At 47.0% G+C, this 25,417-nt stretch overlaps 1 protein-coding gene across 4 annotated transcripts; it reads left to right on the plus strand.

Annotated features, from left to right (window-relative positions):
- On the plus strand, positions 1-25,359 carry ARHGAP1 (Rho GTPase activating protein 1). 4 transcript variants are annotated; one of them, XM_052694806.1, is made up of 13 exons: positions 1-84; positions 3,934-4,117; positions 4,607-4,699; positions 14,765-14,852; positions 15,069-15,200; positions 15,698-15,784; positions 16,373-16,471; positions 17,133-17,240; positions 18,438-18,514; positions 18,915-18,992; positions 19,545-19,673; positions 19,886-19,989; positions 20,943-25,359. In XM_052694806.1, exons 2-13 carry the CDS (start codon positions 3,979-3,981, stop codon positions 21,120-21,122), a joined length of 1,314 nt encoding a protein of 437 aa, XP_052550766.1. In that variant the 5' UTR covers positions 1-84; positions 3,934-3,978; the 3' UTR covers positions 21,123-25,359. The 4 variants fall into 4 exon arrangements, with proteins under 4 accessions (XP_052550766.1, XP_052550769.1, XP_052550765.1 ...); XM_052694809.1 differs by having other exon boundaries at positions 13-80; XM_052694805.1 differs by having other exon boundaries at positions 31-84; positions 3,946-4,117.
- The last annotated feature ends 58 nt before the right edge of the window (positions 25,360-25,417 follow it).

Consider the following 25,417-nt stretch of genomic DNA (forward strand, 5'->3'; position numbering starts at 1 on the left):
CGACGGGCAGCGAGCGCTTCCGGCGGGAGGCGGATGCCGGAGGGGCCTGGCGGGCGGGCGGGCCGGGCCGAGAGGAGACGGCAGGTACCGGCGGCGGAGGGGGCGGGCGACGCGGCTGGGCACGGAGCGCCGAGCCCCGAGGCCGGGTGTTAGCGAGCCTGTCTTGTGCGCGGAGGCTGCGGGGCCGGGCCGGGCCGGGCCGGGCTGCTGGGGAGGGGGAGGTGCCGGAGGGCCGGGCGGGAAGCGGCCCCGCTTGGGCGCCAGAGCCGGGCTCCTTGCGCGGCCGTGTGTCCGGGGAGAATCGTCCCGGGGCTTTACGTGTGGAGGCCGGGAACGCCCGAGGTGTGCTGCTGAGCGACTAACGCTTTGCAGCGGGGAGGGGAGCCCTCCCGCGGGCTGTACCTGGCAAGAGTTGTTACTTCTGCTGCTTTCGTTCCTGCCGTGCGTTGCCGTGCGAGCTGTGTTTGCTGTGAAGGCTGCAGCGCGGTGCAGGAATCTGGTTGAAGTGTACGGAAAAACAGAAGTTTCTGCGATTGAAGTGAAACCGGCGGGAGTTGCGGGTGGCAGCAGGGACAGGGTTTTGTCTGAGGAGTTCCCCGCTCAGAATTTGTGTGGAGGTTGTGTTGTAGAGGGCTGAGGTTTCCCTCCTGCGGAACGTGCTGTTCTGCACCGCATCTCTGCTAGCGAAAGAGTCTTTTTTTTTTGGCTGGAGAGCAAAGCACGTGGCTTGGCAAATGCTGAGAGCGCTCGGAGAGGAGCAGAAAGTGCTTGGGAGGAATGGGAGCAGTTGGCTCTTTAGAGAAATGCTTCTGGTTCCAAGTGTGATTCTTTTGTTTGAAATGTTTAAGTAGGCTTTTAACTTTTTAAATCTGGGAACGTAATTATCCTTGCGTTGTGATTGGCCGTGCAGGTGTACGGTTTGCATCTCGTCAAAGTAATTATCCACTGAATGTGATGTTCTTAGATGGTGTTACGTCTGGTGATGTGCTGTTCTCTGACAGTCGTTTCACCCTTGTGATGATGCACTGTTGCAGGATGGATGTCCCAGTCAGTGGCAGGTCCTGCTTATCGCTCGTTTTGAGGAGATGGAAAAAATCGTGTGCAGTCATTCAGAAAATGAAGTGTGTAGACTTGTGAGGACCTTAGCATTAGAGCTGTCCTGGTTTCAGTTCCACGTTTAGTTTCTTACCTCCCAGCTTTCACTTCCAGCTCTCCTTCTCAGTGCCCACCAGTTCCTGGACATTTTGAGCATTATGTTTTTCTGAATTGCTATGATGTGAGAGATTTCGTGCTTCTGTCTTTTGCATCGGTGGGAAAAGGCAGGAGAAATTCTGCAGAAAGCCCTCTGAAGCTCTCTGGGACCTACGGTCTGCTTCACAAGCAGAACCTGAAATCTAAGAGGTCTTCTCTGGGTTCTCCTGCCATTAACTGCCATGAGGCACTAGCCTAGAGTTGAGAAACAGAGCTGCCTACCTACTAGTGAACAGTGCAAGGAGATACCTGGGGAGCCTGTTCTGACTTCCAAGGGGGAAGGCAGGTTTGGCCAGAAGCATACCCACTGGTTTCTGCAGTGTGGAACTGTAGACATCCTACTGGTGCCCTCCTTCTTCCTCATGGTGCCACACTAGCATTAATTCTAGGAGCGTGCCAAAGGGGAATTCTGCCAGTGCTGTCAAATAACCAACATTTATGGCTCTGACGATGTGCTGCCAGTTGACTCTGGAGCCAAGCTGTGGTCCTTGTAGTGAGAAGTAGGGAAACTTGGTGTCCTGCTGGCCCTGTGGCAGTACTATCGCTCTTCTGTAGGAAGGTTTGGATTTGGTCCTTGAGAGCATCAAGACTGCTGAGGGGACAGTGTTGTACAGGGCATCCTCAAGAGCCGGGTGTAGAAGGCATGTCCCTGGGTCAGCGCATGGTAGCAGCTGAAGGTAAGTGAGGCCTCTGCCCACTGGAGTGAGGAGTGCTTGGGAGCTGCTTTGGCTTTGTGTGCCCTGCACAGGGCTGGGCGGTGGGGCTGCTGAGCTGCAGCGGGAATGCTTTCAGCTCACTGAGTCATAGGAATCGGTGCCTGGTGTTACCATAGAAATCAGAGCAGTTGCTAGGGGTGGGGAGTTGCTTGTCATTTGGCCTTGTTACTGCGTGGTTCTGGCATGAGCTCATGGTTCAGAAGAACCTGATTTCTTGCTCTCTGCTCCTCTGGGATCAGGTTCTTCTGAACCACGAGCTCATGCCAGAACCTCTGGGAGCAGAGAGGTCAGGCGGCTCTTGGTCCTTGTGAGAGGGCAGGGAATGGCCTTGCTTGGGCCTCTGCTTAGCTGCAGTAGTCAGACCCTGCGTGTTTGCCATGCAGCCTTGACTATCTGCTGCCCAGATGCATCTTGCTCTTTCATATTTCGGGAATCTAATTTCATTTGCTTAGCCCTTGCCCTCTGGGAGCCTGAGAGAAGTGAAAACTGGTTGTAAACTGGTGGGTTAGAGATAAGGGGTGACAGGAGGTAAGCTTTTGTATTATTCTGGGGGGAGGGAACAGATGGTAACTGTTCCATTTCCTTTTCTCTCTCAAAATACACCAAGCTTGGTCTTCAGTGTTGCCCTGAATGTGGCTGTGACACCTTCCAGTGCTTGGTCTCTTGCAGGTCATATCCTCAGGGCTTGATCATTTTCCCTGGATAGATACACACAGTCAAGTTCTAGGGATGGAAGATGCAATATATAGTTGCTCCCTTCATTCTGCTAAAGAAAATAGCTTTACTGTGATTATCTTATTTCCACACAAAGGCAGTGTGCCTCCTCAGGTCATCTTTTAGCTCTTTGCTCCCCTTGTAAGGCAAAACAAGCACAAGCCTGTCAGAGCAGCAGTGTTACAGGGAATCTTGCTGATGCAAGGTGTCATTTTGTGTTCCTACAGTTCCTCTTGGCTTACTGCCTGTTGGCTGTTGAATTACTGTCCATGTGGTGATGCTGACTTAGGTCTGTTTGAGCAATCCAGGTCAGCATATCTGTCCTGTCCTGAGTTTCCTTGCTTGTTTCCAGTAGACTGACAGTAATGGATGACAGTTGTTTCCTGGGGGTCTTCCCTGAGGATTGGTGCCCTTAGGAGGTGCCTTTGTTGTGCTACCTCACTTCTGGGTTTGACAAACTGCTGCTTAAAGTAAGGATGAGAAATACTTGCAAGAGCAAACACAGTGGTTTTTTTCTTGGACACGCTTAACTCCTTGTTATCCTTAGTAGTATGGCAGTATTGGTGAAAAATACTCATTCTAGCAATAGGGCTTTATATTGAAGGAATGATTTCTGTAGTTTTGCAATTCTTCAGCAGAAGTATTTGCTGGGTGATGCTGAAAGGAGATTAGGGTTTTATGTGCATTGTTCTCTCTGTTTTACTAGCCTACAGAATCCTGCTTTAAGAAGCTCTGAGCTGTTTGCTTCTATGAGCAGATCCCAGCACATTGAAGCACCAGCTTTGGTGTTGATGAGAACTCTGACCCTCCCTCATGGGGAGAAGGGGGGTGATTCCTGGGAAAGCTTCCAGCACTGGGCCAGCTATGGAAACAGCTGGGCTATCTGCCAGCTGGTCAGAGGGAGGGGAGCTCTTAGCTGCAGTGAGTGTATTGGGCAGGGGTTGGCATAGCCTGTTGCCTTCCTCTGCGTCTTGCTGCTGCTCTGGTTTGAGGAGAGAAACTAATTTGGAAACAGCTGTGGTCAAACAGCCTCACTGAGAGGGTTGGTGTAGGCTCATGATGTGCTTTTGATAGCAACTGACACAAAAGAATCTGACATATGTCAGCACTTCTGGCTTGGAGCAGGAAGAGGGGGAGGGGAACGTGGCCTCTGGATAGGTAAAGATAAAGCAGGCTTTGGGAAAAATCAGTGAGGAGAGTTTTTTGGGGATGGAAACTATGATTTCTGTGTCTCACTTAGTGATTTCTGCAGATCTTGTTCTAGACGCTGCAAAATAAACTGCAATACTTGGAGACCATGGCTGCAGATCCACTCTCAGAGCTTCAGGATGACCTGAACTTGGATGATACCAACCAGTCCCTCAGCCAGCTCAAACTGGCCTCCATAGATGATAAGAACTGGCCTGCAGATGAAGACCCTGCTTTTCCCAAATCAGGTCAGTATCCTTCTTGTTTGGGGTCTGGGTTTAGGCCAAATTAGAGCTGTTTCTCCTGCAACATTGTGGTCATATCTACATATGTAGAAAGTCCCAGCTTCTCATAAAAGCTTTATAGGTGCATTTCTGTTGTACCACACCCAAGCGGATTAGCTCTTCCATTGAACAGCACTAAAAGTTCAAAGCCAGGTGATGTAAATATGTTCTTCTCAGTTATGGCACCAACTGTAGTTTAGTGGTGGCAGCATAGACACACTGTAAAGCCTGAAATATCCTCTCTTGTTGACTCTTACAGGATAGTTTGATCTGCCTGGGAGGAAGAGTCTTGAACTTCCATTTGGGAGATAGGTCTGGAAAACTGGGCTTTAAAAGCCTGTATGAATCCATTCAATTACTGCGCAGTGAACTGTTGCCCAAGGAGGTCAGGGAAACTAGCTCAGATATCCAGATCCATTTTTTTTAAGTGGTTATTCCATATGATTTGTGCAGAAGACCCCAAAGGCTCCCCTGAGGCTGTCACTCACCTGCGCTGGGATGATCCCTACTATGATATCGCCAGGCACCACATAGTGGAAGTAGCAGGTAATGGCCTTTTTTCTGTTTTCTCCTTTGATATCTTTGCAGCTGGGCTGAGGAAGGCTCTTTTCTGATACAGTAGTGGGAGCATTTGCCATGCCCACGTGGCAATGACAGCTGGCATCATAAAGAAAAGAAGCACTGAACTTCTTGTCTGTTTGCAATAAGTTTTAATTTTCCATTGACCTTGGTTAAACTTGCATTCTTTCTTGACTGTTGTTGTCTTGATTATATGATTAGTCGGACTTGGTTGCTTTTGTTGAATTGTTGTAGGTGTGGCCTTTGGCACAGGATGTGGATTCTGTATGATAGTGTTGCCCAAACTACCTGGTTATGCAGCACAGTTGTGAGCTTCCTCAGCTAACTGAGTAGGTCTGGAAGCTCTACTGTATCTGAATGGCCACAGCTTGCCATCCTGTCCATACATGGCATATTTTACAGAGCTGAAAAATGGGGAGGAGGCCCAAAGCCCACTGGAAGTAAGGAGGTGATCACTCAGAGTCACAAGCATTCTGATTTCTTCTGTATGGTTGTCTTACCAGTATTATTTTAATTGCATGAACTCTTGGTGGTTTCCTACTGGGGCCTCCATGAGAAAGACAGCTGGAGATAGTTTTCAGTTTGCTACGGTAAGTCTGAGAGAAGGGTCATTCTAGTTTGTCTTTCATTCCTTGTTTAAGAAAAAAAGCCTTTTTAACCTGTTGGGACTTGACACACTTCCTACTTGACCAACTGCAGCCACATCATCCCCTTTCCCTTGCTATTTCTCTGTACCTTGGTTCTTGCCCCAAATATGAATTTGCAGAGAAGCAGAGGCACAAGCTGGAGTCTTCCTGATCAAGGGTTGTTCTGCAGAAGGGCTTGATCAGAGGGGAAATGTTTGTGGGCAGCTTACCTTGGCATGTGTTGTCTGGATATCAGTCTTGAGCTGTCATTAGAATGAGGTTTCTTTCTATTGTCCTCTCATGTTACAAAGGGTAATGGCCAACTTAAAACCTCACCCTTCTTTGTCTCCCTCTGTGTCTTTGTTGCTGAATGACAGGCATTTAGTGTTGGAGCCATTGTGTCTTCCAGTTTTTCTACAAGTGCTTTGATTTGCAGATATGTTAGTAACCCTTTCCATGGGCTGGCTTTTCAGGACTGGAGTCAATATGAATCTGCACAAATCTTCTTGCTGCTGAAATTGGGAAGGAACAGATATGTAGACTCCTGCCATTTCATTGGTAGTGGCTGGAACATAATGATAGAAGAAACTGTTTCTAAACTCCGGGAGCTAGTGAGTTAAATAATACTGTTGTTCACCCCAGACAAAACCAAAGAGCTTAGCAGGAGTGCTTAGATCACAGACGTAGATAAGACTGGAATGTCATCAGCTCAGAGAAGGATACACTTTGAGGGCTGTCTCTTGATATGAGCACCAGTCTTTCTGTGGGATTTCTGTTCTGAGGTAACGCAGTGGTTGTTGTACAAGCGCTGTGAATGGAGTGTCACTGCAAGGGAGATGCATCTCAGCGCTGTTGGAAAGCAGCCATTTGTCACAGGTGTCTAGCGCAGCGCACAAAGAATTTCCTCACTTCCTGGAAGGAGGTCAGGGAGCTGTGGTGGCTGCCTGGGAGGTGTGCTTGCTTTCTGAAGGAGCCCTCTTCGCTGCGGTTTGAATTTGTGTTTCTAGTGTTTCTCTGGCTTTGTGTCTCTATATAGCACAGCAGCATCTCAAAGAGCCGTCAGTTGTTGGCTGTTAGGGGCTTTTCACCGGAGCTAATTTATTTGAAAATGCATGATAGTTTTCCCCACAAAATGTGGTGCAGTGCCTTACTGAAGTAAAGAAACAGCTCTGGGTAGGGGATTTGCTGGCCCCTGGTTTGTGAGACTCTCTGCTGTCTCATCTCCTGGAAGTGGAAACTACAAAGTGGATCAAAGGGTCTGGAATCGTAATCTGGGTTCTGAGGTGAAGCAGTTTGTTCAGTTTTCTTGGTCAATAATTAGTAACATTACGTTGTCTGATTCTCTGAACTGTTAATGTCCTTTGGGCTGTCACTGGAAGTGAGCAATCTGGGAAAATCTGGAAAAATCCGTTCAAAAGTAGCTGAGGAGTAAAAAGTCACACTGGAGGATTGAAATGGAACAGTTTGGATCTGGCTGTACTGACAAGTTGTGCTTGTCAGCACTTTTAGCTGCAGTGAACATTTACTGTGGAACCCAGTGGCTCCACCCCAGCTTTCTTGTAAATATTGGCAAACGTCAGCAGCTGAAGGGTAGTTTTATCCATTCTGGTTTTTTATTAGCTTTCTCTTCTGTGTCCTTCCCTGTTTTACACTGTAGAGTAGAAAGCTTATGGCTAATTCTGTTTGTGCTTTCCCTGAAATGTATTCTGGGTGCTGATGCTATTTTGAGACAAGAGCAGAAGGCTGGTTCCCATCCCCAGGCTGAGATCCCAGGGTTATCCTGCGTGGTCAGAGCAGTAATTGCTTATTGCAGGATGATGCACAATGTTCATAAACAATACAAAAATACTGTTTCGAACCCACTCATTTTCTATCTGACTTTAATTTATGACTCAGTGCAAGTCATGCTGCATGTGAATATCATAACTATCTGGCCTTAAGGGGAAGAAAATGGCTCATAAACATTTTGCAAGGTTTGCCAGAAAAATGTGGTGGTTTTTTTTTTTTTTTTTTCCTGTGCTTCAAAATAGTGCAGCAGTTCCATGGAAGGTCCCTTTGTGCTCTGTGCTCCTGTCTCTTCTTGGGGGCTGGGATCTTCCTTGGAAGAGGCTGTTTGTTGCCCTGGAAGTTGCTGGCACGGCATTGCTGTCCCTAGAGGTGGTGTGTCACAAGAAAACAGAGCAAGAGGCTTCCATACTATGGTTCCAAGGGATTGCAACGACAGTTATGAATCTATGAATATTTTAGTTTTGGGAAAGCTTCTGTTGGTTCTGGGATATCGTGCTTTTCTGAAGGGTTGGTACTCTTTGCCTGTCCTTACAGACTTCAGCCTTCAGATGTCTGTTTCTGGAGCATTTTAGGGAGGCCGTGGAGAGGACTGCATGTGTTGTGCTGTTGGTGATTTTGAGTTGCCCTTTTTGAGAGCGGATAAATTTGTCTTTGCATGTGGCTAAAAGTTGGAGCGGAGGTGGCTCGGTTTCACTGCACAAACCACTTCTGCAAAGTGTGGTTTTTTCCTTACATCACACAGCGTTTGGAGGAAGCACAGGCTTTTGGTTGAAGGCTGTTGATGAGCTCTCCCAAGGTTCTGTTCAGAGTTTTTGTTTCCTAATGCAAATTCTTCTATGGCAGAGGTTCTGCTTCCATCTGTTTAAGACTGAGGCAAACTCGTGTGATGTAATCTCGGCTTTGAATTTCAGCAGAGGCTGAATTGCAGGAAAATGGCAGATAGTTAATATCAGTCTGAAGGTGTTCCTACTTGAAATCTGGGATGTGTGGGAAGAGCATGTCTCTTGATTGTTCTCTTCTAACACATTCCTTCCTTGTTCTTCCACCCAGTCAGAAGTACTGCTATGCCACCTCTGCAGTCAATAGGTAAACCTGTATGAGATTCATCAGGATTCCCATTTTTCCACAAGAACTGTTTTCTTCCTTTTGCAAAAGGAAGACCGGAGCTTAACATGGAAGTGGCAGATGAATTTTCTGGTGATCTGGAGCTGGAGATGATGTAGCAGTTGTCAGGAGACCGGCCATTGCTATCAGCTGCGTAGTCTCTGCCTGATAACCTCAAGGCCTTATGGAAGCTTAGAGCATGTATTTGCTAGGCTTGTGGGGAATCTGCTTCCTCACACCGTTAAATTGGTAACCATAGGACTGTGTCCATGCAGAGAAGGCTTGATGCTAGTGTGCAGTAAGACCTGCTATTGAGGTGGGAAAGCAAGGTGATGTGCAAGGAGTGCACTTTCTTGAATGTTATGAGGCTGCAGAGGATGTCTTTCTTGGTGCGTGATACCAAACCTACCTGAAAACCATTGTAGCTGGCTGTTGGCTGCAGGTACCGAAGTTGTAACTATTGCTGATCATTTGCTGTCACTGTTGGTGAATGACCTGGGGAGATCTAAACTTAGGTCACAGTAGCTACTGTTGCACTAAGCAGGCAAAGGCAGAAGTTGCAGACAAAGATGATGTCAGAAGTTTGTTGCAGCATTGTTTTGGTGGCCAGTGTAGTGAGCAAAGGGCCCTACTAACTAAGGATCCTTTCCATTCCAGTATGATGCATTCTTGTTGGCTCCATTAGCACAGGACACTTGCAGTTCTGCTGTATTTGGTTGTAGCTTATGGCTTTAACTTTTTAAAGAGTATCATATGATACAGAATGATGTGTTGCTTCCGTAGAATTGGGCCCATGTAAAGAAAGCAAAGTTTTTGCTCCATGTTTTGAGATGTGAGATCATGGGAGCAGAATTTCTAAGAGAATCGTAAGATTCTGAGGGAGATCAAAGGAACAAAGTATTTCTCTTTAGGGCTCTGTTCAGCTCATCCTTCTATGTCAACAGTTCCATTTGGGTTTGTAGAATGTATGTAGCTGGTGATGGAAGGAGTGCGGGGATGGCAATAAACACTTTCATAGCTTTTTTCCTTTCCAAAGAAACCACTTTTTCACCTCTAATAGGCAATTTCTTTTTTTCTTTTTCTTTTTTTTTAAATTCAGAATCTAATAAAAAGATTTGCTTTGAAAGCTGTTTTGTAGGTCTAAATTGTCCTCATATTCTTATTAGTGAATTTGGGCTTCTTTCCAAACAGGCTGTTAGGTGTATTATAATTGGTTATTTATTCAGTGTGATGCCATCCACTGTACGCTTCTGTGGCTCTTTGAAGGACCCTGAGTGACAGAATTAGTTGCATTAAACCCTTTTAAAAGTAGCAGTACAGCAGTTGCCATTTTCTTGGTGAAGGGAGTGTAACTATAGCTTACAAGGTCCAGAAACTGGATTGTGGTTATAATGAATTTGTTGCAATCTGAAGAAAGACACCCAGCTGTCATGGAAGACAGTAAGCACCTCTACTTCGTAGCTGTGGTTGCTCTGAAGAGAGAGGAGCTTGTAGAAAAGATAAAGTGGAAGGGGTTTAACTGCTGCAGGACAGCAAGTGAATGCATCTCAGTGGCAGTCTCACTAGATACTGAGACTTCATACTCAAGATTACTTTCTGGGAAAGAGTGCAAAACTTGGCTTGCTATAACTTTGTTTCTGTTCCTCCAGACCAGGGTGCACTTGATGGGGCCCAACCAGGTAGGTAGATTTTTTGTGATGCTGTAGATCCTGGTATTCCTTTAGCATGACTGTGGCCTGTAGCTGGGTTATCTCAAGGGAGCCCAAACTTTGCTCAGCCTCAGGCCGTGCTGGCAACTTTTCAGGAGTCCAAAGGCTGCACCAAATTGTTCTCTGAGGACTGCACCTCTGCCTGAGGCACAGCGGAATCATCTGAGCCAACTTTGACCTGCGGGCTTTCCCTGTGGTGCTTTGGGGCTCTCTGGACTCCGTGTCAATTCTGTTCCTCTTCTGGTGGTGGCCTGCTGGTCCTGCTCAGTTTGAATGCTTACCCTGTTGTCATGTGTGCTCTAGAAGTTCATCCTAGGATTGCTTCCTCTCCCTTTGTTAGACCTGCTGCTGCATTCACCTATTGTGCAGCTGGTGTTACAATTGGATTCTCCAGATGAAAGCTACTGTTATCAATTTCTTCTGCATTTGGCTGCAGAGATGTTGTATTTTGGTAACTTGTGCCTCGTTCTAGCCTGAAGCTGTGCTGAACTACTCTGTTCTTGCTGAGCATTTATTCTTATTCTGGACTTCAATCCCAAGCCTTAAGAATTTGGCTGCCAGTGCTTTCACACTCCTCAGTGCAGATGAAATTCTCTTCTGGTGTGAAATTCTTTCTGCTGTTTCTGAACAGCAAGCCAGAACTTTTGTGCAGTCCATGGAAATGCTGATCCTCATCACCTCATTATTTGGATGCTTCTCCCCTGTTTGCTGTATTCTGTTGGAGACATCCTCCAATTTTGCATTCTCTAATCTGATTCTTTAGGGTTTTGTTTTATATCAGTTAAGTCACTTGATGAGGCTTTATAATTCTGGCAGTGTCTAAATATTGGGAATGTTGAGGTGGAAGATACTATGTATTAAAATACTGCCACTTTGGGCTTCTTTCTTTTCTTGTGAGGTTGAATCCTGTGTGGAGTTCAACAGATATAAAAAAAGAAATCTACTGATGATGCTTAGACACTGCTCAGCTGTGTTCAGCAGAGACTTGAAATTATATTAGAGAAGGTGTTTGTTGTTGTTGTTTTTTTAAACTGACAGTGGCTCTGAAGCATCCTAAGCTTTGTGAAACTTGGTGTTCCAGATTTCTGCAGCGATGTCCCTTCCTCATCCCCAAACTGCCCATTTGTTGTTTTTCTGATAGCACTGGCTTTGGTGTCAGATTTGATCTGTCTGCATTCTCTCAGTATTGAAGTACCAGTTTATTGTCATTTGAATCTTCCATTAAGGTGGATGCTTGGCTGAGAGTACCTGATGAATGAACTGGGTCCCCAGACTGCAGTGCTATTGCTGGCTAAGCTGATAACATCAGACTGTGGCAGAAAGGCTGACTGGTAATTTTCAGGAGAAGCACTTAAAAGTACAAAGCAAGGTTTGCAAGTCAAGTGTTTATTTTCCATTTTGGCTGTACAGATATGTTTAATATAGGGTTCTGTCTCAGGACAATGCTGCTACCTTAATATGAATTTCTCCTGATATCTTTGCATTGATACAGGTTGCCATCTGAAACATTAGTTTCAGTATTTAGTCTTCATTCCTTCTAGAAGTATGGTCCTGCTTTGATGGTTTGGCTCTGTGAGTACCAAAGTGTATAACTGCTGCTTTTTTGGTTAGCTGTTAACTATTCCTGAGAAGCTGAGTAATTACTTCATGGTCTACAGTTGTGCACAATAGAAAACCTTAGCTACTTGCAATTGCAAAGGAGGAATAAAAAAAAAGAGGTAGTTAATTGATTAATACTGCAAACAAGCAAACAAATAGTGTGAGGGATGGAGCATCTGGGAAAGATCAGATGCAGTAAGGATTTGTTTGGCCTGAGGCAGAGGCCACCTGGAGGCAGTTTCTTCTGGCAATCAAGAATGCATGGAGTGGGCCTTACATTCTTGCTTATAAATTGCAACAACTGATTGTTTATCTTCATCGATCAGGAGCTGAATTTCAATATATCTGGAGAAGTCAGACGGATCAGATTTATGTCAGGAGAAAACAGGGTTGTCATTCAGTTACTTTAAGCATTTCTCTGTTGACAAGCTGAGCTCAGTGTGACGAAACTGAAGTGAAACCCAGAACTCAGTGATGGGTATGGAGTGCTCATGCAGAAATTCATTTAGGGTCACTCCTTTTTCAGTGATCTGAATGACAGTGGGTAATCTCTTAGTGTACTTGGCCCTGGAAATTATCCAAGAGAAACATGCCATCTCTCTAGATTGTCACTTTTTTCTTTTGTTATCAGTCCCAGACATTTTATCCAAGGCTATTAAAACGATGAGATTTTGGACTTTGCGTAGGCCCCACCATAAGTGTTATGTCATTCTAGAGAAAGATGCTTAAGCTGTTTGGTTCCTGATTTGTGATTTATCCAGGCTGGGAGTCAGTGCCCAGGAAGCTGAACTGTGTGGTCACCTGCAGCATCACACGAAAGTGGTGCTGTGCTGTAGTTCTTCACAATGAAGCCTTCCTTGATCAAGCCTTCACTCTTTGCAGGCCCTCAAACCATCCCCTTCAATATGAGTCACAGCCTCAGTTAACTGAAGGTAGCACCTGTTCTGACTTCAGCACAAGAGCTACAATCTGCACAGATCTGTCCCCCATTTTCTTTCATTGCTGTAAAACTCATCAGGTTCTCAGATGCTACCATCTTCTTGGTGCTCTATGTGGGCAGGATCCTTTGTCTTCTAGACAAAGCCATACGAGCAGAAGAGTCAAAATGTGCGGTATCTTCTCCTCCAGCACTTCTTAGCCTTCATCTTTGTATTTTAGAGGGCTTATGTGCATTTGATTCAGCCCTAAAGCTCATAGCAAGCTACCAATAAACTCTGGGCTAGGCAGAGAGTGGGCTACCGTGGGATGTGCAATGTGATGTTGGTCTTGTGGCCTGGCTGTGGCTGTATCTGGTTGTTCCAGATGATCCTTGCATCACTCTCTCCTAGTCCTGCTTTCCGGGTCATGTGTCCTCCCTAACTGCCCCTTACCTGCGCATGTGTATGTCAGTGTGATGGCCTACACCAGCCCTTTCCTGGTCTGTACCTGGTGCTGCCTCAGGTGTCCCTAACCTTTGTAGAGGCTCTGGCTTGTGTGCATCAATAAATTGTCTTGTGTTGTCTGGTGACTGGCTTGAAAATGAAACTTGAAAAATGGAGGTGAACAAGAAGAGAGAGAATCTGTTCTTCTGGCCAGGATGGAGGTAAAAGACAGGGTTAATGGCTTCTTAGTGTCACGGCCTGTGTACGTGAGTTCTCTGGCTGCTATATGAAGCAGCAAGTGGTCATCTCTTACTAACAGACAGTATTCCTGGAAGCCTCAGGTTTGTTCTGCTGTTAATGTGAGATCTTAGTTGTTGCATGGCAAGTCTAGCCGGACAGTAGTTGGCTTCTGGAGCCCATGCAAGGGTGAAAAAACAGCTGCATGCTCTGAATGCTGTAAAGCCAGCAGGAGGAAAAGGATATCTTTCAAGAGGAATGATGTGCTGCAGGGCTGTCCTGCCTAAGTGGAGATCCTTGCTGCTTTTCTGTGTTTTGGTTTGAATGGGATGGTTGTGCCATGGAAAGGGAGGTGGGTATTCTTGATCATAACCTCAGTAACCTCTTTCACTGCTCTCTTCTCCCGATTGACAATAAAGCACAGCCGGGTTACTAGCCAGAAAGATGGGAATACTTGAATTCTTCACACTAAAGGAACAATGTCACCTCCACTGCTGCTAAAAAAGCGGGCCATCTCTATGGAAGTGAATTGGATGGTGTGCCTGCTTAGGAGAGAACCAGACTTTCCAATAGACTGTATATCCAGACCTGGTTCTTACTTATCTAAATCTCTGTTTCCCTACCATGCCTGCTAAGCTTGCCCGTACCCACCTGCTTGGATTTTGTTCATGGAGTTGGAGAGCTCTGCTGATAGAAGTGTGCTGTGGTATGAAGACATATTTGGAGGAAAACTCAGCTCATTGCCTCTGAAGCCTCAAGAGGTGGCTGGGAATGTCCCTCCTAAGATAAGGTTGCTATGTAGGTTATTTGGCTCTAAATGTGATAGGGATTATTTTCTGATAGGTTTTTGACATAGAACACTCAGTTATACCAGGCTTTGCAGCTCTTTGGGAAAATACCATTGTGGATGGAAAAATCTAGGAAGCAGTGAACAATAGCTTATTCTGCAGCACACAGCTCCCCCTGAGCCCCGCCTGGAGAATCCAGCAACCCTGACCTGATCCATCTGTAGAAAAGGCTTGTGATGATGCTTGCTTTTTTCTGGGATGTGGCTGGGGCTGCCTGTTTCTGGGAATTTCTTGGCTTCCAGGGTGTGGAGTGGCTTTGTTCTGTGTGCAGAATGAAGCTCTAGGTGAAGCAAGAAATACACAGACCATGAACAGTTAGCCTGGGACTGCATGCAGAAGAGGTGTAATGGTTATTGCCTCTGTGAGGGGCGATTTTCCTGTGCCTCCCTATGCATGCATGTGACAGGAGCAGTGCCCCAAGGAGCAGTGTTGCAGCATTGAATGCTTTGAGTATTGCAGGCCTCCACTTGTATATGCCATGAAGCTTCCTGGCTTCTAGTCCTTGCTCTTCCTTCAGGGCTGAAGCATGGTCTCTGTTCTTTATTCATGTTGCCAGTTTGCCAGGCCCTTGGTGCTCAGGTTTTTGCTTTCATCCTAGGCCTATGACAACTCCACTGAAAATTGGTTCATCTTTGCTGTCAGCTTTGGCATTTTGGACTTCTGCCTTGTTATGGTTGTTTTCCACGTTCCATTTCCCCTTTGCTGTCAAGCCCACAGCATAGTTCTGAAACTCTTGTAACCTCTGACATTTAATCTGCAGGTGATGACAAATATGGAAGGAAAGTCATTTTGTTCAGTGCCTGTCGGATGCCCCCAAGTCATCAGCTTGACCATGTGAAACTGCTGGGGTAAGTAGTGTCTTCAGAGGCTGCTGTTAATGTAATTTCCAGGTACTGGATTCCTGAGGCCAGATCCATGTGGAATCTCATCTTCATCTGAACATGTCCTTGCAAAGAGCTTACCTCTGTTGCTGAGGATGCAGTCCTCTGTTGTGGCACACTAAAAGGAGGAAGAGCCCCTTTGTGGCAGAGTATGAAGTGAATTCATGAGCTGTCTGTTTTCAGGTACCTGAAATTCACACTGGACCAGTATGTGGAAAGTGATTACACTCTGGTGTACCTACACCATGGCCTGACTAGTGAGAACAAGCCATCCCTGAGCTGGCTGCGGGATGCCTACAGGGAATTTGATCGCAAGTGAGTAGGGGACAGCAGGCAAGGTGCAGCATGCTGCTCTGTAGTCTCATACAGAAGATCCTTCCCCTTTTTCACAAGTAGCTTGGTGATCATATCTTACTATTGCCTGTTTCTACTGCTTGTGGAGGTGGGTTTTTGTCTGCTGCAGGCTGAATCGTGGAATGCACAGCTCCTTCTGAAATTGCATTTCTTAGGACAACAGGCAAGGAGCAGAACCAGGAACCAGTGCAAGTGTGTCAGCTCTGTGGTTTAATTGTTATTTCCTGGTGAGGCTTGTCACTGCTCCTGGGCAAATCTTAGAATAATGTAATATGGACCCTTAGACTGCTGGGCATCCTGACATGAGGATGAAGCATGGAAAAGCAGAGGCCACGGGTGAGTGGGGAGTGGTGAGGCAGAACGCAAAAGGAACAGAGCATCTAGAATGTGTTAATCTTGTGAAAAGGTTGGTCCCCTTCTTAAAGCATCGTTCATCCTCACTTAGCTTCTCTTGGCAGGTACAAGAAGAACATCAAAGCCTTGTATATTGTGCATCCAACCATGTTCATCAAGACCCTTCTGATTCTCTTCAAGCCTCTGATCAGGTAGGAAGTACTATGGGAGACTCACCCAATCCTCACAGTGCTGGGGAGTAATGGAGCATTCTGGGGAAGCACAAGGTATGTGCAGGCTATGAAATCTGCTCTGCAGCCTCACACCCTGTGCTGTCCCCTCTTGTTTCTGAGCTCAAAAATATTCAGACACAAGAAATACAAAATACAGTTTGCTGCTCCTTGCTATCCAGCCAATTAGAAATAATGTGTTATAGATTTTGCTAAGAATAAAAAACGAAGTGAGAGCATTAGTACAGATTCTGTTAACTCACTGCATTGATGCTGAAATCTGAACTCCATAAAATAATAGAAAAGTAGTTACTTCCTCTCTTAGGAGGGAGAAATCCAGGGAGGCTGCCTCTGTTAGGGCTTCTAACATGACCTGCAAAGTCTTCGCATCTCCAAGTAAAATACATAAGTTGGAGAGCTGTGTGAGCAACATCTCTGCTACTCCATGCCTACCCCTTTACCTCATCAATGCTTCTTTCAGACCCCTGCCCTCCTTGCCTGTAAGAAATCTGCTTTTCAGATACTGGATTTCTTATTTCCTCACATATCTACTTGTCTCCTGTTTTTCAGCTTTAAGTTTGGACGAAAGATTTTTTATGTGAACTTCCTCAGTGAGCTGGAGGAGTATGTAAAGCTGGAACAGTTGGGAATCCCGAGTCAAGTGCTGAAGTAAGAGTGTTGCTTATCTTCCATTTGTTTAGGGCTCTAAGAGGGGATTTTACTGGATGAAAGGCAAGGGGAGGAAGGGATTATTCCAGCCAGGCAGTGGTTTTAGAAGGAACAGTACAAATTGCTATAAAGACTGTTGTTTCTCTTTGCTGTTTTTCTTGTGTGTCTTTGATCCCAGCACCCAGTTCTGCCCTTGAAGTAAAAGTACTTCTCCATAAGAGCACCCATCATGCCTCTCCCATTCAACCCCGAGGGGCTTTCTGCAAGTTACTGAAGTTAACACTGACCTAGACCGTGTGGCGTGTACTGTTGTGTCAGGCACCTCCTCTGCTCATTTGGCACGGTTCAGCTCCTCTTTGAGGCTTCCTGAAGTCACCACAATCTTAGTCCCTCATCACAAACAGTGCTGTCCTAGCCTCCTACCTGCTCTGTGGTCTTCAGCTGCTCCAGCTCATGATTCCATACGTATCTTCCTTTCCCCCTGCTTTTTTTCTGGCAGTCATATTAGTTTGTGTTGCTCCAGACCTGCCTGTCCTGTATGTGCATAAGTGAAATCAACCGTGCTAGGCTGGAGATACTAGCAGTGGGTCACATACAGTGCTGGGTTTGTGCTCTTTCTGGGAAGTAGAGTAGCTTTTTACTAGCCTGTGTTTTGCCACAGATATGATGAATATCTCAGATCCCTCCAGAAACCTTCGCAAGTGCCCCAGAAGCCAATGTCTCCACACACACCACTGGCAAACCAGCAGTTTGGAGTCTCGCTCCAACAGTGAGTATCTCTGAATTTTGTTGCCGTTGCCCTGATCGATCTGTTTTGAGGTCACTGTATTTATAGCTGAACAGCTGCAGAAATGGCTGTAAAATTCTTTGCAGTTTGGACTTACTACAAAACTATAATCATCCTTCTGAGAATCTCTGTCTGCATCCAGACTCTGATTGACTCAGTTCAGTTCCACCCTTTTCATTCCATGGCTAGAACCTAGATCCTATCTAAATTAGGATGAGATTGTTTCTGTAGTTAGGGCTCATTAAGGGAGGGGCAAAATAAAGACCATGAGGACAGCTTTATGCCTTTAAAAGCTTTGTCTAAACAGAGGAAGTCTGTTAGAGGCTGACTGAGGTGTCTTTAGGGCTGTGCTATTTTTACTGAGTAGCGTTGCAGATCTGTTTCTTAGTTTTTTTCCATATCATTTGTAGTCACCCTTGTACTGATTTCCAGCCCTCATTCCTGCACAGTGACACAGGCAGACACTGGCAGGGGATAGTGATACTGCCTAAGTGTTGAAGGTATTTTTAACTTTGACTGTGATTTTGCAGCAGGAAAATGAGGAGGAGGAGCCAGGATTGTGTGGCCAGACAGATCCTCTGAAGCAATCTGGGAATACATTCCCCAGCTTCAACACCACGCTTCCGAATATCACCCTGTGGTGATGTGTGCCTGAGCCTGTTAGTGGGCTGAGGGGTGAACAGCTGCATACCACAAAGTTGTACATGGACTGTCTAATGTGAAAGTGGCAGTGGATGCCTCAGCATCACTGACAACCACTGTGTTGACTATTTTTCCCTTACAGAAATGGAGTAGATAAAATTATCCTATGTATCATTCTGTCGCGTGTCAGCTTCTCTCTGCCCTTGTCTGCAAGGGAAAAGACCAAGGCAGTTTAACTCTCTTCACCTGCTTTGTAACTAGCAGCCTTACCTTCTGGGAACCCCACTGCCCTGGTGTCTGTATGTGGTGATTTTTATGGAGGACAAAGAAATATTCCTGTGGTGTGGTAATGAGCCCAGTCTTGCTCCAGTGAATGACTTCTCATGATGGGAGTAATGGATGAATCAGGGAGATAGGGATAGCAAGATACTATGTCATCCCAGTCGAAGTTAGTACACCTTCAGGCAACTTCATGTCTCGGGCTGTGTGCAGGGCAGGGAGGAGCAGTCATTTGTAATCTTCTGTCTCTTCCCACAGTCTCCGGGAGAAGAGCCCTGATCAGTCTCCTGTTCCCCTGGTAGTCAGAGAGACCGTTGCTCATTTGCAGGAGCATGGTAAGTGCTTGGGGAGGCTGGGCCCTTCTTAATTCCATGCTGTTGGCCTCTCCTCCACCCTGTTCTAATCCACAGTGAGTTCAGACCCAGCAGAACAATCAAAGGTAAGATGTAAAGGCCTGACCCAAGTGGGTCAGCCTTGAAGAGGTCATACAGTTTCATGGCTGGGAGACATTTTTCTTTCAGTTGTCCATCCTGTCACTTGTATAAGAGTAGTAAATGCTGCTTGTATCCTTTTCCTGCTGCTGAAGGCAGGAAGAATTTCAGTTCTGTTAAAAAAACAAAAGGAACTTGTTGATAATTGCCTGAACACCCCACAGCGTGGATTTATGATTGTTAATGCTAGCATTCCTAGAGACTCCCACATAACCAATCTTCTCCATGTGCTCTCACCTTACAGCTCTTGCGACAGAAGGGATTTTCCGGAGATCAGCAAACACACAGGTTGTCAGAGACGTCCAGCAAAAATACAACATGGGTGAGTGCTCCAACTCAGCAGAGCCGCTGTTGTTCTCTGACTCCTGCTGTCCTGCTAGAGCTGCGTTGGAGCTAGGCCAGCAGGGCTCCTCAACTTCTCTGATAGGCCTCTCGGTGAAGCCCCGCCAGGATATGACCCGAGTTGCAAGGCAGAAGCATCTGACACAGAAGTTCAGTACTTCTGATTTGTGGAAAGCCTAATCCTTCACACTCATGTTTCCTTTGCTGCCCTTTTCCTGTCTCTCAGGAATATTTCCCTGTTTCTCAGGATAGGGCATACTGTGTTTGTCTGGCTATGCCGAAGGGACTGAAGATGACTGGTCATCTCTTCCATATTTTCTGAAGATTTAGTGCTGGGTTCAGCAGGGCATTGCATATGCTTTTGGGACACATTTTTCCACTGCGTTAGAAGACGTGGTGTTTCAGTACTCTCTCGATGTTCTTTAAATTATGGCTTCCCTTGTTCTGGGCTCCAACCTTCACATCACGTTCTGTGTCTGGAGGAGATCCTACTTTGGCCAGTGAGAGTTGAGTCTCTGCATTACTTTCTCAGGTATGCCGGTAGATTTCCAGCAGTATGAAGATGTCCATCTCCCTGCTGTGATTCTCAAGACCTTCTTGAGAGAGCTGCCTGAGCCCCTCCTCACTTTTGGCCTCTACGACCATGTTGTCAGCTTCCAGAGTGAGTTGTAACAAGAGTATGCTCTTCCCTGAATGTTGCAGTGGCCAAGGGCAAAGATATCTTCCATACCACCCTTGGCTGTGGAAGGGACGGTCCTGCATGGAATACCCTATGAGAGAGCAAACTGGGCTTTTGTTGGGATGTGTGCTGAGGTATTCATCTTCATTTCCATGGAGAGATGAGAATTTCTTACAGACTTACTTGCTTTTTAGGTGTGGAAGAAGTGAATCGTGTGGATGTCGTTCGCAAAGCACTCCAAAATCTGCCAGAAGAAAACTACCATGTGCTCCGTTTCCTGACAGCCTTTCTGGTGCAGGTGAGCTGCTCCAAGGCTTGGAGTTTGTCTTTTAGTTCAGTTGCCAGTGCCTTGCATCAGCTTCTCGACCGCCTGCTCCCTCTTTTCCTTTGAGAAGAAATGAATCTTAAGCTAAGAAATTGCCTCTCTTTACCTTATGTTCCACTGAATGGAGTCTCATGACTGGGAGGTGCAGGCAGGCATTAAGCCAATGCAGTCTGTATCAGAGGGGCTGAAAGTGTGGAGGTGCAAAATACCTTTTGCAAAATATCTTTTGCAGAATGAGCAAAAGATTGGACTAGAAGAATGGTCACAGGTCCACCCTGCTTTCTGCTACTGCAGAAAGGTTATTCTAGCAAGAAAGATCATTTTAGTTAGTAATGATCTGGAGAGATATTGGCTGACAGTGCTCTTGGTCCTATTACATTGTGACCTGGTTGCTGAGCCATGGTGGGATGTGAGAAGTGGCAAAATGTTGCTTCTTGCTTCCTGAATACTGCAGATTGTGTGTGCTTCCCCTAGCCATCTTCTGGCAGTGAGTCTTGAGCTTGTCTTCCACCCTCCTTCCATCTGCTCTGGAAAATCTGTCAGCTCTGGCTTTGGGAAGGGAAGAGGGCAGCTGTTGTGTTGTTCTGCAGCATGTCTAAAGAGAGGAGAGGGGCAAATGGATGTGGCCTTCTCACTGGTGTGTGGAAATAGGACAAGGAGTAATGACCTAAAACTTGAACATGGGAAATTCTATACTAACATGTGGAAGAACTTCTTTTCAGCAAGGGTGAGGGAGTATTGGAACAGGTTGCCCAGAGAGGCTGTGGAGTCTCCTTCTATAGAGACATTCGAGACCCATCTGGGTGCCTATCTGTGACCTATTGTAGAGTGCCTGCTTAGGGGGCTTGGACTTGGTGATCACTCGGGGTCCCTTCCAACCCCTGTAATTCTGTGATTTCACGATGTTCTCTTTCCTTCCCCCATAGGTATCTGCTCACAGTGACAGAAACAAGATGACAAACACCAACCTGGCAGTTGTGTTTGGCCCAAATCTGCTGTGGGCCAAAGATGTAGCCATCACCCTAAAAGCCATCAACCCGATCAATACCTTTACCAAGTTCCTGCTGGATCACCAGAAGGAGCTCTTTGAGGATGTGGAGGCCTGATTCCCGGCCAGCCCACACCAGCACACTGTGCCCACCTTCCCACCCTTTCCACCTTGTCTTGGGGCTGTGACTAAGCTGTCTCCAGTACAAAGGGACTGTTGATCTCCTGGGTGATGAGCAGAATGAGGGCTGTGGAGATGGTGGTGAAAGTGTAAGCAAGCTGGAGACCTGCTGCTCCAGATGGGGATGGGAGCTGGTCTCCCAGCTACTGTGTGGAGTACTGCCTCACCTGCCAGTCTGTGCGGCTTCTCCAGGGCTCATCACCAGCCTGCTGCCCTATAAGATGACCAGCCATCCTTTCCTCCTTCCCTAACATACGGTTTTTCTGCCCTCCTGTCCCTTCCCTTCCTCAGCAAAGATCTTTTTTTGTTGTTTAAACTCCCAACAGCCCCATCTCACTCTCCTTGTTTCAGCTGGGCTGTCAGGGCTCGGGCAAGACTCGCTCGGTATGTGGCACAGATGTTCTTGCTGTAGGTGCCATTTTTCTGCACTGAACGTGCATTCTGCCTTTCCCCAGGTGCATCTGAAACACTGATTGGAGCAGGCAGCCCTTGTGCTTCAGGTACTTGTCCTGCACTTGTAAACACCACTTTAGCCACAAGTTTTTGGCAGGCAAGCGAAGGATGGGTTCTACAGCACATGGGCTGTATAGACCTGCCAGACTGCAACACACAGAAGCTCAATTTAGCCCAAGCCCCTCTTGGGTCACCCACTCCAGCTACTCTTCAGCTTTTGCTGGAGTGAGTTTCCTCCTGTAGTTATCCAGCTCAGGTGTTTCTGTCCCTTCAGCAGTATTTCCAGCCTGCTTTGGAAGGTGCGTGTCAGACCTGGCTGTGCATGGGTTCTGGCTGGGGTCTTCTCAGATGGGAGTCTGATTGCAAGGAGAAAATGCCCACCTGGCACAGGACTGCTGAAAGTACAAAGATTGCTGCCTTTCCCTCTGGCAGCAACACGAGGCCTCTTCTACTCCTTCAGGCATGTGCATCTGTGCTGACAGACACAGACTGCCTTGGTTGTTTCTTCTCTTCAGTTTGAGCAGAACTTTCTCTAGCACAATGTAACAGTGAATGTGGCCTTAGGGGAAGGTCTAGGGACTGAGGCTAACTCTCACTCTGTAGTGTATCAGGCCTGGTTTACAAGTTTCTGCCCAGGTGCTGAGCACTCGTGCCAAAGCTGTGAGGGAACAGCTATTCCTTCAGAGGGCATTGCCTTCTCTCTTCCTCAGTTCCTTTGCCTTCCATCCTCTCATGTGGAAGCCTCATGTGGTGTATCCTATATGCTCTGGGCATGCCTGGAGAAATTGGATTGTCTGCAAGGCAGGCGTAGGGCTGGATGTGCCTGATGCCTTCCCTGATGCCTCGCTGTTGGTTTGGGGTTGTAGCGTGCAGGTCACCTAGAGCTAGAAGAGATCCCTCTCCTTAGCCTGGGCCTGATGGGGTGTTCGTGAGCAGCTTTCTAGCCTTATTTCTCTGGTGTGTTATACCTTTATCTCTTGTGCCCTGCATGCCTTGGCCAGTCCTGCTTTGTGCTGTATTTGGCAACAGGGACAAATGTTTTGGACCAAACAGAACTCATTTTATGAAAAGATACTGGATGCTAAATAGAATTTACTTTTTTGTAGCATTTTAGCGTGACTGAAAGTTGTTGCCCCAGTTGTAATCAAAGTGACATCTGCTGCAGGGATGATGGAAGTTGCTATTCCTGCTACACTGTGGAACAGGGATGGGTGTTAACACAGGAAGCCTGGCAGGGCAGTGCAGGTCTTGCAGCTGGCTTGGAGGAGGCAAGCTAGCTTGTGGGTGGAAATAGTGAGCAAGAAACTGAGCATTGCTAAGGTTGGAGTGCGAGATGTTCTAAGACAGGGCTGGGCCTGATCCTTTCTAGATATGAGGGGACTTTGTCCTGTGGAGGCTACAAGACTGCTTATTCTCTGTCCTTTGAGAGTAGGAGTCTACCCTGTTTGGCCAAGAGATACATACTGGTTTGGCCTAAACCATTCACAGCAGTAACCAAGTAAATGTTTTGGAGGTAAAGATACTGGGCTCCTAATTCACATTTGATCTCTGCTGGAGTAAGTGAGCAGGACTGATTTACTGTGCAGTAGTCATCTGCTGTGATGGACAGAGGGGACAAAGGTGCACTTGCTGCAGTGTTTGCTTTAGGAGCTGAGGCTTCCTGGACATGCTGTGAGGAGGGAGAAGGCTGAAAGAGCCCAGTGCTCTGCCTCCAGTACTTCATCCATGCAGGCACCCTGCTCCCCAGCTTCAGCATGTACAGAGAGCAGTGCAGCTGATTCTGGCCATGCTTGTATCTCCCTAGAGGAAAGGCAAACCCAGCTAATTTCTCCAGGGAGAAATGAACTCCAGGCCAGGAACTTGGGATGGGATGTGCTTGTGTGCTGGGGCACAAGGCCTGGGCCCTGCATGCAGCTGCAGATCCCTTGGCAGGGAGGCTCTGGAGGAGCAAGTGCCATTCCCAGCCCAGTAGCCAGGAGCAGTGCTGGGAGCTTAGCTGTGCTCCAGGGGGAGAGCAGAGATTGCTGCAGATATCTCGGCTGAACAAGAGCCAGCAGTGTGCCCAGGTAGGCAAGAAGGCCAGTGGCTTCCTGGCTTGTATCAGAATCAGTGTTGTCAGCAGGAGCAGGGAAGTGGTTGTCCCTCTGTATTCAGCACCGGTGAGGCTGTATCGTGAGCACTGTGTTCAGTTTTGGGCCTCTCACTGCAAGAGATACATCAAGGAACTGGTGTGTGTCCAGAGAAGGGCAACAAAGCCCTGGAGCATAGGGCTTATGAGGAATGGCTGAGGGAGCTGGCATTGTTCAGTCTGGAGAAGAGGAAGCTCAAGGGAGACCTCATTGCTCTCTATAACTTCTTGAAGGGAGGTTGTGGTGAGCGGGGGGTCGGCCTCTCCTCTCATGTAACTAGTGATAGGACTGGAGGGTTGTGCCAAGGGAGATTCAGGCTGGACATTTGGAAATACCTCCTCTCTGAAAGAGTGGTCAGGCACTGGAATGGGCTGCCCAGGGAGGTGTTGGAGTCACCGACCCTGGAGGTGTTCAAGGAACATTCGGATTCTGTGTTGAGGGACATGGTTTACTGAGAACTGTTGGTGACAGGTGGATGGTTGGACTGGATGATCTTGTAGGACTTTTAACCTTAGTGATTGTATGATTCATTCTGTTCTGTATCGAGTTTGTTCAGCAGGTGCTGTTTCTTTTTTTTTTTCCTCCTCTTTTTTTAGTGTATTCTCTAACATTTCCTTTTTTAGCCAAATGGAGTCTGGTGCATCTCCTGCAGGCAGGGATAACAGCCTGCTCCAGTTCAGTGCCTGCAGGGAGCAGATCTGGAGGGTGTTCAGGAAGCTGCTGCTGCTCATGGTGGGAAAGTGCTTGCAAATCCTGGAAGGGACCCAGTGCAAATTTCCCCTTTTGTTTGCTGCTCCTCGTGCTGGAGCTGCTGGGGGCCCTGGAGCAGGCACAGTAACCAGAGCTGCTTTTGCTTCTGCTTTTTGCTCTCCTGAACACCTTCTATTGAGATATCCCTTGTGTGACTTGAGCAAGGAACTGGGCCTGCTCACAGCCTCTGCCAGTGGGCAGCCAAGCACACCTGCATCTGCTGAGGCCTGGGGCTTCCATTGCCTGCACACCTGGGCAGCATCTGCACAAGGAGCCAGGCTGGCAGAGTGTGTGGCCCCACTGATCTTGGGGGATGGGGTCTGGGTAGGCTTCTGATCTTTGGCATTTTCTTCCTTTCTGTAGAGCTGCCCGAGTCTCCTCCCTGGTTTGTCTTTCAAGTTAGTAAGCCATTTCTCCTTGTGGAGGTGGAAAAATGGTTCTGCTCCAACCCTCTGCTTTTTAGCACCTAGCTTATTCCCCTCTGCTAAGATCTAGCGCTGTCTTCGTGGCCCCGTGTTGCTCTCCGACCCAAGTTGTACAGTGGGTGGTGCAGAGGGGGCTGGGGCTATCTGAATGCCTTGTGGCAACATCTGCTAATTTGACAGAGATCTAAGGGCCAGTTTGGTTCCTGTTTCACACACAGGGGCCCCTGTGCAAAATATTTGGCGTTGCTTTTGTTGCTGGTGTTCCCTGCCTTCTTTTCTGTTGACGTTTATCAGGTGCAGAGCTGGGGGTTTCACAGTGGTATTTGTTCACATTGTTTATTTCCTTCTAATCGGCACCAATCTTGTATTTCACAGTTTGCACTTTTTGTATTTCAATAAAAATGGAAATGTAATCCCAGATCCAGGTGTGTCTGTCCAGTGGCAGCAGCTGTGGCACAACTACAAGAAACAGAGTT

This window comes from Tympanuchus pallidicinctus, unplaced genomic scaffold, assembly GCF_026119805.1.
Source record: "Tympanuchus pallidicinctus isolate F22 unplaced genomic scaffold, pur_lepc_1.0 scaffold3, whole genome shotgun sequence".
Lineage (NCBI taxonomy): Eukaryota > Metazoa > Chordata > Aves > Galliformes > Phasianidae > Tympanuchus > Tympanuchus pallidicinctus.

Excerpts from the sequence above, each read along its gene's own strand:
- ARHGAP1 (XM_052694805.1), top strand. The coding sequence starts at position 34 with ATGCCGGAGGGGCCTGGCGGGCGGGCGGGCCGGGCCGAGAGGAGACGG. Across the intron at positions 18,515-18,914 it reads TGCTCATTTGCAGGAGCATG|CTCTTGCGACAGAAGGGATT; the intron begins GTAAGTGCTTGG and ends CTCACCTTACAG. Across the intron at positions 19,990-20,942 it reads TGACAGCCTTTCTGGTGCAG|GTATCTGCTCACAGTGACAG; the intron begins GTGAGCTGCTCC and ends CTTCCCCCATAG.